We start from the raw sequence: 14244 nt of genomic DNA, 5'->3' as shown, positions 1-14244 counted from the left end.
TGTGGAAATGGGGATGGTGGCTGCTTTCGAGGAGGTGGCAAGTAGAAGGCTGGGGTTTTGGGAATAATTTGGTAGGAAATGGGGCAATTATTTGGTGTTTTGGGGACTCTCTGAGAGGGGATGTGGAGAGTGTAGTTTAGTTTAATTATGTATGTTTCTTTTCTTTTTCCTTCTTCTTTTGTGTGTGTGTGTGTGTGTGTGTGTGTGTGTGTTGTTATGTGGGACCACAGGGGTGTACGTTGGGGGTCGGGGGTTGGTGAATGGGGAGGGGTATTAGTGGTGTTTGAATGTGAATTGTTGATTCGTTGTATATGTGTGGGGTTTTTCTTTGTTGTGTATATATGAATCAATAAAAAAATGTAATTACATTAAAAACAAAAACATGCTGATGATTTAAAAAACATACTGAAAGATGTTTACATTGGAGTGGTAATTACTTGCAAATTTCACTATGGAGCGATCTCTGAGGGAGAAATGCTAAACACAGAGTAGAGCTGGATCAGACTAATAGGCAAATCGTGGTTGCTCAACTTCACTCTCATACTCTGCTCTGTATCTCTCTCGTTGTGCAGTATCACTAAGGAGCGGACAGAGGTGGTGTTTCAGGGCACACTGAGTGTAAACCACACTGAAGAGGGGGTGATATGGGAGGAGTATGAGTTCCTGTGTAAACCTGGAGCTCTGAACAGAAGACCTTGCCTCATCTCCCCATTCCACTACAGGCTGGACTGGCTTATGTGGTTTGCTGCCTTCCAGGTGAAGCAGGAAGTCTGTGACATCATAATGCTACTGCAATACTCAGACGCTTTTAGATTTTGGGCTTAAACTCTGACGCTTTTAACAAAAATGGGTTCTGTCTGATTTATGTTAAAGGCGCTATAATTATTGGAATACCATGCACAACATGTCCCTACTACCTGACAGATATCACTGAAATAGATGATTTTTAGAAGAATATTACAGATCTGTAGGTCCATACAATGCAAGTGAATGGTGACCAGACCTTTTGAAGTTCCAAAAAGCAGATAAAGGCAGCATAAAGATGGCGCTATAGGTAGTGTAATCGAGCTTGAAATCATGATCGCCAAGGAGACTGCTCTCAAAATGTACAGTGAAAAGGTTATATATTAGTCTGTTCTCACCCTAAACCAACTGGATCATTTCAGAAGACATGGATTAAACCACTGGAATCTGATGGATTATGTTTATGCTGACTTTATGTGCGTTTTGGAGCTTAAAAGTTTTGGTCACCATTCACTTGCAATGTGTGGACCTACAGAGCTGAAATCTTCTTCTAAAAATCTTTGTTTGTGTTCAGCAGAAGAAAGAAAGTCATACACATCTGGGATGGCACGAGGGTGACTAATTGATGAGAGAATTTAAATTTTTGGTTGAACTATCTCTTTAAATCAGAGACATGTGTAGTCAGTGCAAAACGTTCTATTAATGAATTCTTCACAAGGAGATAAATTACACTGCAGCACAAAAAAGCCTAGTCAATAGAAAGGGTGCAGAGAGATGTAAAAACATTATTTATAATGCTTATGTAACACACACACACACACAGAAATAATAATTCAGTTGCACAGACAAATTGGACCATAAATCTTCTGAACAGCTTTCATATAGAACTAATAAAGGTTTCTTGTTATACCAGTAACTTAAACTGCATTGCTGCTGGGAATCTAAACATCTGTGATGTAGAAATGTGCATGTTTGAGCCTTTGTGCATATCACCGTTTCTATGACTTCATTTCTGACCTCTGCACAGATGCATTGCAAAATATAATGGGAAAAAATGATCTCAGACAAAATCCCTCCTTCGGTTACTTTGGACAGCAGAACTCCAAATAGCTCTTCAATCTGCCTCAGTGCCCCCATCTCTTGCATATGCCCCTGCTGCTCTTGCACCTGTGCAGAAATGAAAACTTCTGAAAGTAATGTGGAGTAGTGCTGTGGAAATCTCAGATGTCTGTGTGCTACCAGACCATAAAGTGTGCACTAAAGTGTGGATGAGGATGTTGACGGCTCTAGAGCTGTGATATGTTTTTGATTTCTCTGTCTCTCTTTCAGACATATGAACAGAATGAGTGGGTTATTCACATAGCAGGCAGACTGTTGGCAAATGACTCCACTGTTCTTTCTCTAATGGGACACAACCCATTTCAGGGCAGAGAGCAACCCAGGTAAAACTCAATACAGCCAGAATAACAATTGCTTGCTATGTTCCTTATTGTTTGCTTCACTGGATAAAAGCGTCTGCTTATTGTCTAAATTTAAGTGTAATACAAACTATCAAATACAGCACTGAAAACAGCCAGTACACGTATTATGATTGCTTCTATCATCTAATACATTAATATTACAGGTCTTAAGCTTATAATGGATACACCCAGAAAGAAAACTATTGACATTTTAATTTCTAGCATTTTATTATTCCTTGGAGCAATAATAACAATTATATTATTATATAATTTATGATATATTATTAAATACAAATGTATTATTATCATTAAAAACAAATTGGGAATATTTTTTTTTGTGCTGTGTCCATTTTGCATAAATTACATTTTACTATTATGAATTACTATAGTAATAACAATATGTAAGTACAAGCAGCTCTACAAACTAAGTACACAGTAATTACATGTAGTGTTTACAAGTATTACTTATTAATTACCTATGTAAATACACAGTAATGCAGACACTTATAATAAAATGTGACCTGTTATTGATATTATCATTTTTAGGAACGGCTACAAAATGCTGTCCATCAATGGTTAAATTGCCTTTTCTTTTAAAGGGACAGTTCAAACAAAAACTCACCCTCATGCCATCTCAGATGTGTATGACTTTTTTCTGCAGAACACAAAGATTTGTAGAATAATATTTCAGCTCTGTACATCCACACAATGCAAGTGAATGGTGACCAGACCTTTCCAACTCCAAAAAGCACATAAAGGCACCATAAAAGTAATCCATAATTCAAAAGCGATCTAATTGGTTTTGGGTGAGAACTTAATTTTCACTGTACATCTTGTCATTACAATCTCTAGGCTTGATCATGATTTTAAGCTCGATTACACTTCCTAGTGATTGACGCATGCGCAGATTGCTTGAATAGATGCCGCTAAAGGTAGTGTAATTGAGTTTCAAAGGCCTGATCACCATTCACTTGCATTGTATGGACCTACCGAGCTGTGATATTCTTCAAAAAATATTTGTATTCAGCAGAAAAACGTAAGTCTTACACATCTGGGATGGCATGAGGGTGAGTAAAGGATGAGAGCATTTTCATTTTTGGGTGAACTACCCCTTTAATTAAAACAATTGACATGGTTATGTGGACTTTTTTTTTGAAGAAGAAATCTAACCTGTCCATCTGTAGTGATGTTTACCTTATGGTAAAAACACATTAGTATACCTAAATAAAAATAATACGTGCTCATCTGTGTCTTCCCTTGCAAATATTTACCATGGTAACCATATAGTATTTTCTGATAAAATAATAAGTAACTGTTACAATGAAACTGTGGTAACTTACCACTGTATTAACCACAGCTGTCAGAAATATGTTTGTTTGGTATGTAAATTATGTTCAAATTTTTTTTTTACTTTATTGTAAATTGATATCAATGCATAATTGTACACACTTTTACCATTAATGGACATTTTAATGGGTTAGCATGTTTTCCAAAAATCACTGATTAAACCTTTTACTTCTTTGATTTGTTGTTGGGTTTTAATGTTCCTTTTGGAACAGTAAGGTTGTGATTTCTTAGACAAGGGCAATCACATTCCTATTTCAGTCTATTTTTAGTTACATTTTCAAACATTTTACTGTATGGCAAACTTTATTCTTTATTTCATATATATACATAAGGCCATATTATCCAAGTATTTAGCTCCCTCCTGTGGCACTTTTAAACAGTTAAACTGCTGTGATCAGTCAGAATGCAATGTGCGAGGATAACTGCACAAACATACAATAATTTGTAAATGTTTTTATACAGTGGTTTTAACCATCAAGTTAACAAAAGTTCCTTGGAATGTAAAAAACCCATTTTGCCAAGTTACCTCATGTTTCTTCATAAGTTAATGAGCTAAAACACATATTAAGAAATGTGTATGAGCTGAAGGCACTATGCGGATGTGATTTAAAAAAAAAAAACATTTTTATTTCAGGTGGATACGAGGGGAACATTTCCGATATAAATTCACTCGCCCAGGCAGTACCAGTGCCACCCAGGGGAAATGGTGGGTCAGGAAGCGAATCGGACCTTACTTCCCCCCTGTCAACCTGGAGGGCCTCAGCAGGTACTTTCAGTCCAGGAACTGGCCTCTTCCAGACAGCTATTAAGTCATCCCACAAAACTGAAGGGTTCAGGACATCTTGGATATGCCTTCTTTTTATATTCCTTGTGTCCATACACTGAAGTATACTTGATTGGTCTTGTCAAAACTGTGCCAAAGAGGATATGTTATATAAGTAATTTCTAAAGGCAACTCTTTTGTGTTTCACCACTATCTGAGAAGAAGTGTTGTTGTCAGTCGAGGGCTCTTTTAAGCCTGTGAACAAATATGGCCCATTTCTTGTATACATATGATGTTGAATACACTCAAGCATTACAAGCTCACTGAAATCATCAACGTACCATTAACCATGAAAATGAAGAATGCCCAATTCATAAGCAAGGTTGTTTTTGTTAAATTTGAAGATCAAAGCTGGTAGGCTTTTTATTTTCTTTCATTTTGATGTAAGATACCAATTATTTCTGATTATCCATCTGTAAGATACACACTCAGTCAATGAATGATTGGTTTTCCAAAAATAATTTCAACATTCATTCCATCTGAATAAAACTATTAACAATGGCTGTTCTTTTTTCTTTTCTTTCAGAGAGCATGCCTTTTTGTAGCATTAAGTATCCCTGGGTTATAGAATGTTAAAATGCTTTCTCATCTCCCAGCTGAATATGCAGAGATACATAGTAACGGCGTCAAGGAAAAGTATGTGAACCCTTTTGAATTAGCTGGTTTTCTGCATTAATTGGTCATAAAATGTGATCTCATCTTCATTAGTCACAAGTATAGACAAACAAATGTGTTAAAGCTAACAACTTACAAACAAGTATAATCTTTCATGTCTTTATTGAACATATCCCATTAAACATTCACAGTGCCATTGACAAAGTAAGTGAACCCCTAGGCTAATAACATCAACAAAAGCTACAGTCAGGAGTTGGCAAACCTGGCATCTGTTTAATGAAACAAGATTGGAGGTATGGGTTAGAGCTACTTTGACTTATAAAAAGGACTCAAATATTTTGAGTTTGATAATCACAAGAAGCATCTGCTGATGTGGACTATGCCTTGCAAAAAAGAGATCTCAGAAGATTGTTGCTTTGCATAAAGCTGGAATGGGTTACAAAGTTATTTCGAAGAGCTTAGATAATTATTTGTCCACAGTTGACAGTTGACACTCTCCCTAGAAGTGGCCGTCCAGCCAAGATGACTCAAAGGGCACACAGCAGAATGACTAATGAGGTAAAAAAGAGTGACAGCTAAAGACTAGAAGGAATCATTGGAGCTGGTTAACATCTCTGTTCACTGCCAAAGATCACATTGACACTTCACAACACTACTGGTAAAATGTGTTGTGAACTGATGAAATTAAGGTTGAATTGTTTGGGAAGAACCTGCAGCACTATGTATGTGGTAAAAAGGGCACCATATAACAACATGAAATGAAACCGTCATCCCAATGGAGAAGTACAGTGAAGGGAGCATCATGGTTTGGGGCTGCTTCGGGGCCCTTCATCGAGGGAAAAATTAATTCCCAAGTTTATCAAGATATCCTAAGGGATAATGCCAGGGTGGCTGTGCGCCAGTAGAGGCTCAGTAGAAGTTGGGTGATGCAGCAGGACAATGACTCTAAACACTGAAATAAATCCATTACAGAATGGCTCCAAAAAAAGAAAATCCATCTTTTGGAGTGTCCCAGTCAGAGCCGTTCACACCAGACCTCCTAAAAATATGGCTGAGCTGAAACAAGGAAGAATGGTCCAAAAGTGCAGGCCTCTACAGCCACCGGAAGTGCTTGTTGAGGTTATTGTTGCCAAATGAGGATCGATCTGTTATTAAATCCAAGGGTTCACTTACTTTTTCCCACATCACTGTGAATGTTTATTGGAATGGTTAAATAAAGACTTGAAAGATTATAATTGTTTGTGTGTTGTTAGCTTAAGCACATTGTTGTTTGTCTATACTTGTGACTTTGATGAAGATGAGATCATATTTTATGACCAATTAATGCAGAAAACCAGCTAATTCCAAAGGGTTCACATACTTTTTTTTGCCACTATAACAGTTATTCGTTAGATTGGTTGATGCCCCAGAAAGGTGTTAACACTGTGGCTCTACCAAAACATTACTCATAGTGACATTGGCTCAACTAATGGTGTGAATTTGAAATGGGACTATGTTTCTCAGACCAGTGGAAGATGTTAGAAGTGTTTGGGAAACCTGCCATTATTTTTAAATAAATGTACAGGTACATATAGGTATACTTAAACTTTATGTACTTAACTTTAGTACTTAATGCCTAATATATGTAGCATAAAGTAGTATACAGATTGTCTTTTTTTTAAATCAATGCCGTGTTTCATTGAATATTGTAGTGTAATGCATAAAATAAACATTAAAAAGAATAAGAATAACATAATATATGTTAATGAAAAGTGTGATGATGAATAAGCAGTGTAAAAATAGCAAACCTAAAATAGACAGTACATACAGTACACAGTGTATGGAAACATAAATTGAAGTCTGTTGACAGTTTTTATGTCAATGTTGAGAAGAAGGCAGTTCTTGCTGTACTGTTCTGTAGCCTTTCCAAAGACTGTGTATTTCAAATGCATTAATTCCTGTTCCTATCCATTTTTCCATTTGGATTACACAAATGTGCAGAAATATAAAACACTCTTTTAGCTCTGTAAAATCCAAATATTTTTTAAAGGACTTGAAAGTACTGTGAGAGTGCTAAAGTACCCATGTGGCCAGATATGTTTAAGACATGGGAGAACAACTGCTCTCTAGTCTTTTCTTTCTCCTCTTTTCTCCCCAATTTGGAATGCCCAGTTCCCAATGTGCTCTAGGTCCTCATGTTGGTGTAGTGACTCACCTCAATCTGGGTGGTGGAGGATGAGTCCCAGTTGCTTAAATAGTTGCCTCCATGTCTGAGACAGGAGGCCCCACCGAGAGTGACAACCACAATATAGCGACCGCGAGGAGGTTATCCCATGCGACTGTACCCTCCCTATCAACCTGGCCAATTTGGTTGCTTAGGAGTCCTGGCTGGAGTAACTCAGCACACCCTGGATTCGAACTCGTGACTCCAGGTGTGGAAGTCAGCGTCTTTACTCGCTGAGCTACCCAGGCCCCCCCACTCCAAACCCATTTGACTTTCTACCATGGTTCACAAAAGGAGAAGTTACGGAGAATGTCTGTCTCGGTTACCATTCAGTTTTATTGCATCTTTTTTTATACATTGAAAGTGAATGGTGACTGAGGCTTTCAATATACCTTTATCCATTTGTGATCCATGGAGGAAAAATATTGGAACACCATGATGTAAGTAAATGATTTGTTAAAACTAGCCTCTTGAATTGGGCTGCATTCCTTCTGTATCTAAATTCTGCAGGAGATCTAAAATCTACAATAATAAGAAACTTCTGTTCATTGACCCAGAGTTGGCAAGCTGTATCCACAGATGTAAGACAGAGCAATCAATGTAGCCCTGCCTGCTCTAAACTGAGCATTTACAGACTTTGAGCATCTGTTTCTGTTAATTATCCATGCTCATTTCAGTTGAGCCGTTATAGCCATTGGACAGATACTTTATTTGCAAAGGAAATGCTTAAGACAAGTAATTACATTGGGAAGTGACAGTGTGTCTTCATAAAGTACAGATCTCATTGCCTGTTTGAGGTTAGGTTAAGTTTGATATGCATGTTAGACTGAGCCTGAGAAAGGAAGACATCAATTAGAATGTAACTATAGCAACAGATTCAAGTGACAGGTGTAGGCTATAAATGACCTTTATGGGATAGTCATTTAGTGCAATACTTGACAGTACCAGATGGTTAGGATGAAATCTTAAGGCTGCACATAATGTGTACATACTTGCTGTTGTATGCATATCATATTGTTTTTTTCTCCTGTGGAATAATTTCATATACGTTCTTGTTAAGATTAAGACAAATTTGAGCTTTCTTTAGACAGGTTCTCATCGATATGAGTCACCCGTAGCTATACATGTACTGGAGCTTATGTAACAATATGGGATAAAAATGAAACACTGGTCTTACATTTACGCACACTCTGTACATGACTCATATGTACCCCAATCTTGTGTAGCTAGACTAAAATAATAAAATCTGATCCACTTTACAGCATTTTCTGGCCAAGAACTGCCCACGTAAACATGATAGATTTCTCTGACCAATATGAAAAAATGACCAATGATAGTTAATTTTGTTTTTAATTCAAACACTTGCTCAGCAGTCGGTCCACGACTGTACAGAAAACACAAAAGAAATTCCTGTAAATGTCTGTAGACTTGAGGTGCGTCCCAAATCACACACTTCTACACTATTCCACGTCATTTTGTAGTGTAAGTACTGTAGTACGAGTAGTATGCTATGAGTATCCGAATAATACATTTCTTCAACCATCAAAACGGAGTGTAAACGTTGGACAATTCATGCACTCAGTGCTCGCGGCTTGGGGCGAAAGGGGCAGAGTTACCTGGCTACAATGCGGGTCTGACAAAACAATTGTAAATAATGGAGAATGTAGTAACTAGTGATACTTCAGTGAAAACAGAACCTAGCAAATGTAAGTTGAATGCTTCACGCTGTGTGAATGTGTACGTTGTTTGAGATACATGTGTTCAACTGATGTTGGCTAACATGCTAAAGCTAGCGGCAACACATTGCATGCGTTTGAAACATCCGTCAGTTCTTAAACAGCGAATGCTTCTGTGTATTAAAAAATCGTTAAGTGTTCCATTTGGAACGATACTACACTTTAGAAATTCATACACTACATTGCTATGTGCATAGTGTATATTGTAAGTGCATAGTGTATAGTGCGTCATTTTGGACACAGCTCATGTAATCAGAACCTAATACAAATACTAGCATGTATTATAGGCTGTTTACTGCCAATTACTTAACAAATAAATAACATATTGGATATTGCGTACTGTGAAACACTTCACTATTTTCAGACCATTTTGTACAAATATTGTCTATAAACTTTTCAAGTAGGTATAATTGCAGGTCGGAGATCTCCAAATGGTTGCGGAATCTCCAAAAGAGGGCGGAGTTACCCCAACAATGGGCGGGGTTACTCCAAAAAGAGGCTGTGCCAACTCCAAAACGGGGTGTCACTTCCACACACAGGGCAAATGTTAGGTTAGAGGCTCTGTATATATTTAATGGCGGGGTGGAGTATAAAATTTGAGTCTTGCGTTTACAGTATGTTGTCTTGACAAAAACACCGTAAAACGACTAATCCTGATCTTAATCCCACTTTCAAAACAAGACACTGCGCCTTTAAGATGGCTTGTATTGCAACAAGTGAAGACTGAGCGTTCGCGCGCTGCTAGGATGCCGTGAAGAGATGTGCTCCGTTTGCGCGTGGCCAGCATTTCCACTCATCGTTGACAACGCGCCTTTCGCGCGTGCACTACTAGACTGCGAAGAGGAGTGAGCGAAACACTGAATTTTCCCTTTCATACTGACGGACAAAGGTGTATTTAGGAGCCAGTCTTTAGAGAGTTTTTTCTTTTCTAAAAACAACAACAACAGCAGCAGCAACAAATTATCGAGTCAGTCACTGCATTAAACAGACGGACATCGCGAGGCACAGTGTAGTAGGCTAGGTGCAACGCTCGCTCGTTTTATTTGTCGGAAACCCGAAGTCATGTGCAAGCTTATTGGTAAAAAGTTAATTCACGCTTGCTAAAACACAATAATAGGGAGAAGTGAGCTGAAATTGCCATAGTGTTTAGCGCATTACGCTCTTTATAAATTACGTTTACGCGTCGCACGTTCAAACGGGGAATTAAAACAATGTCGAGGAAAAAAGCGGCCAAAGGAAAAGGCAGTTCAAATACACCGAACTCATCTCCTAGCAGCGAGAAAGGAAAGAAAGTCCTGACCCAGTCCAACGGAGTGGTCTATCCCAGCCGACCCTCTCTCAGCAACAGCGGGGAATTCTACGACATCGCCTTCAAGGTACGCACATCTTTTCAGTAACCAACCCGGCATGCTTATGCATTAAACATACCAATATTTTACTAACTGGGACAGCATGAGCGCATCATACTAAGTTATATAATTGTACTCTTTATTTTTTTTTTAAATGTGCAGCTTCAGAATGCATATAAAGGTTTATCCTATATTTATGCTGTGGCAATCATTTTAAACAATGAAATATTATCCCGCTGTCCCATATGGACGAGTATTACGCGCGCCGTTTGTCTCAAGCTAAGCGTAGCCTTTAACTGAACAGCTGGGTCAATAAAGATAACCTCCTGAGACCCGAGCGTGACTGCTGTGTGCATTTTCCATTTCCCTTTTTATTGGTGACTACTAGCACATAATAAACATAAAAAAATGATCTAGAGCAAAAAGTTTTCCTAATAATTGATGTCTACATATGTGGACAGCGGGACAGGTTGTGAAATGTTAAATAATATCAAGCTATAGAAAGTCAGATTTTTCTCATCAGATTGTTTATAATGTTTCCAAGAGTGTTTGTTATTCATGTTTTATGTTACAGCTGATTTTCTGTAAAGCTGCTTTGGAAGGATTTGTATTGGGGAAAGCACAAATAAAAAACTAGACACATAAAATTATTTGACTCGATTTTACTTTTGTTATAATGTTTTTTTCTTCTTCTTTGGCAACAAAATCTCAATGTTCTCTCTTTGTACTGTCAAACAAACAAGTGATAGCCAGTGCTGAAGCATTTTACCAATCAGAAATTAGCATAATTAATTCTGATACAAGTAATCATTGTCCAATCATTTTAAAATAAAATTCTACATTATAAATTCTAAATCTAATACTGATAAAAAAAATGTCCATGTCTGCCAAACATGTTGAGTGGTCCCAACATCATCTGCAGCGTGAAACTGAATGTTTGGTCAGATTTTAGGGGTGAATGCACTTTACTGCATACAGTAGGAATAGCTATAGGACGCTCCCTTGCTCCCTATTTACATTTACGTTTATGTATTTGGCAGACACTTTTATCCAAAGTGACTTACAGTGCCCTTATTAGAGGAACAATCCCCCCGGAGCAACCTGGAGTTAAGTGCCTTGCTCAAGGACACAATGGTGGTGGCTGTGGGGATCGAACCAGCAACCTTCTGATTACCAGTTTACCAGTTATGTGCATTTGACCACTACCACTCCATATTTAGTGAATGACTTAACCTCCAGTGTGCTGTCTGTCTGCACTGGTCTCAGAATAGTCCAAAATGCAACGCATTTTCATCCTAACTCCATGTCATCTGATAAATCGCTCAAATTTAAAAAATGTAATCGGATGAAACTAGAGACTTTTTTTTCTCAAACAAATTTTTTTTTTTCTGGTTTCTTATCAGATGTGCTTTAGTTTTGTTGCCAAAGACAAACTCACGCTCCATTCGGTGCCATGTTGTTTTGTCACATGTCTCCGTACATCAAAAGTTTAACCCTTTACTGACAGCCCAGATTGTCCTGAGCTGAGAACAGTCAGTTTAAATTAATTTAAATTAAATTCAGCATTTTTGTGTGCATACTTTGCTCTCATGAAAGAGTTCACACATGTAAAATTCTGTCATGATTTACACAGTGTTGTGTTTATCTGATTACAAAGTAATTAGTTACTGTAATTTAATTACTTTGTTAAAAGTAGTTTAATACATTACATTTTAAATTCTTTTAATCAGATTACAGTTCCAGACTTTTAATTAAAGTAATTACTTTTAAGTCCATTACTTGCGCTAAAGTAATATGTATAATACATCTAAAATATTAATTCATATGTACTTCTGTTAGCCTGCTGAAGGGTGTGAGACAATGAATGAGGAAATATAGACATTTTGAATTTGAGCGGAAAACCAAAAACTTTTCTAGGAAAAGTGATTTAGAAAGGAACTTTCAAGTAAAATAATTAGTAATGTGATTATTTTTAGATGAAGTAATCAGTCAAGTAATCTGTTTACATTTTAAAGAATTAATTTGTAGTAGATTATTTATTTTGAGTAATTTAACTAAAATTCTTTGAAACTCGTATGATATTCTGTCTTCCGTGGAACACAAACATAGCTGTTAGGCAAAATTAAACTTTCATTCACCATTAATTTTCATTGTGTGGAAAAATAGATGCAATGAATGGTGACTGAGGCTCTCAGTCTCTTAACATGCAGACTAACATATAATTTTGTGTTCCTCGGGAAGATAGAATGTCATACGGGTTTGAAACAACATGACGGTGAGTAAATGATGACAGAATTTCAATTTTTACACATCCTATTCCTTTAAATAATTTAATTTATCACCATTATATCTGCCATCAGCTACCATCCTCTCTATATATCAACCCATATCAGCCGACCTCTTCTAGTGGAGCTGAACTTGACAGTGCAAAGAGAAAAAAATAACAACTAGCAGTGCTTCCCTTTCCTAAACTGATCTTCTTTTGTCCTGATCCTTCATTAATTTAAAACCGAAAGTAGTGTTTTGGTGCATCTCAACAACTAAACCCCTTCTTTTCACTATGACAAGCATTCTTGCCTTTAATCCTTGATAAAGTCTTTCTAAGCACTAGAGGAAAAGACACAAAGCTTATTTGGTGCACTGATGGAAAGATGAGAGGTTTAGAGATGTTTGTTTCTTAATAGGACGAATGAGAGACAGGGGAGACAAGATAGATAATGGAATAGACCATGTGCCCTTCTCCATCTATAATCTCTCTCTCTTTTTCCAGGTAATGCTGGTTGGTGACTCTGGGGTTGGGAAAACCTGTCTGCTTGTTCGCTTTAAAGATGGAGCATTTCTGGCTGGAAGTTTCATCTCAACAGTTGGTATAGACTTCAGGGTGAGTAGAGAATACAAAATCTATATGCATTAATGCACAATTTTAACTGCTGTAGAAAAAGTAGTTGTTTATCATTTCTATGTAGTACTTGGTTGCATTATGTCAGTCCAATAGGTCTCAATTGAGTAAAAATCTATTTGCTTGTAAAATAAAATGATGGCAGACATTGCTGCTTTATTTTCTTTGGCCTTGAGAATACTGAAGGGTAGTACTTAGCTACTGTACTACAAACTAACAAAGCCACAAGAGGTTACATCTGGCAATAAAATTCCCCATTTCTGTCTTTCATTTTTATTGCAATGAGAAGAACCCGTAATGATGTATTGAAGGTCCCCAGGGCTTTTATATTTTAGAACATTTGTTAAAAGCATCAAAGATAGATGACACATGCACTGATAAAAGATTGCTGTGAGCCGATATTAGGCATCCTAAGCTGTGCATCATTTCAGCTATTCCATTACTTAAATACAGCCAAGGGCAGCATGTTTGTCCTCACAATCCCATTCTTGGCTTTACCATTTATGTGAACTTAACTTGAGAACAGGACACAAAGTGTCTTTGTGTTCTGACTCTGGACTTATTATTTTGAAAGGTGAACTGAGGACTACTTTAGAAGGCTGCTATTCTTGTCAGAGCCGTGGCTTAGTGGTTAGCCCATGTGCTTGAGACTCATACGGAGACAGGCAGGTCTGAATCCGGCCTGTCCCCTCCCCCCAAATGATTTCCTGTCTCCTATGTACTTTCATTGTCAATTAATGTTGCAAAATATTCTGAACATTTAAAGATACCAAACGGATTTTAAACAGGTTTCCTACACACTTCCGCCCCAATCTTGCACCATTCATTGTGGCAGAAATTGTAATTTCGTACCGTTCAAACAAATAGAGCAATGTTTTGAAAGTGCCATAGTATTTACACTCTTTGGGAGAAATTTACCTATGAATGGAGACATTGGGGATCTATCACAATGCATTTTGATATACCTAAATATTATTGAAAGAATTTGCATGTAGTTGAAATTATGCATTAAATGGTGAGTATTTGAATATAAACTCAGCAAAAAAAAGAAACGTCCTCTTACTTTCA

At 37.3% G+C, this 14244-nt stretch overlaps 2 protein-coding genes across 3 annotated transcripts in view; both read left to right on the top strand.

Moving 5' to 3' along the window:
* The window catches only part of lmf1 (lipase maturation factor 1), a 43090-nt gene extending 38598 nt beyond the window's left edge, over positions 1-4492 (top strand). For both annotated transcript variants that reach the window (XM_052102459.1, XM_052102458.1), the window contains 3 exons: positions 573-756; positions 2074-2186; positions 4186-4492. In XM_052102459.1, coding sequence (XP_051958419.1) covers positions 573-756; positions 2074-2186; positions 4186-4360 — 472 coding nt within the window. In that variant the 3' untranslated portion in view covers positions 4361-4492. The remainder of the gene's footprint in view (positions 1-572; positions 757-2073; positions 2187-4185) is intronic.
* Positions 4493-9511: 5019 nt separating this feature from the next.
* The window catches only part of LOC127626577 (ras-related protein Rab-26), a 123369-nt gene continuing 118636 nt past the window's right edge, over positions 9512-14244 (top strand). The window contains exons 1-2 of the mRNA XM_052102465.1: positions 9512-10304; positions 13048-13158. Of these exons, the coding sequence (XP_051958425.1) occupies positions 10140-10304; positions 13048-13158 (276 nt within the window). The 5' untranslated portion in view covers positions 9512-10139. The remainder of the gene's footprint in view (positions 10305-13047; positions 13159-14244) is intronic.

The sequence above is a fragment of the Xyrauchen texanus genome, chromosome 33, assembly GCF_025860055.1.
Source record: "Xyrauchen texanus isolate HMW12.3.18 chromosome 33, RBS_HiC_50CHRs, whole genome shotgun sequence".
In the NCBI taxonomy this organism is placed as follows: domain Eukaryota; kingdom Metazoa; phylum Chordata; class Actinopteri; order Cypriniformes; family Catostomidae; genus Xyrauchen; species Xyrauchen texanus.
The sequence above is the reverse complement of the archived record's forward strand: the minus strand, read 5'-3'. Positions and strand labels throughout refer to the sequence as shown.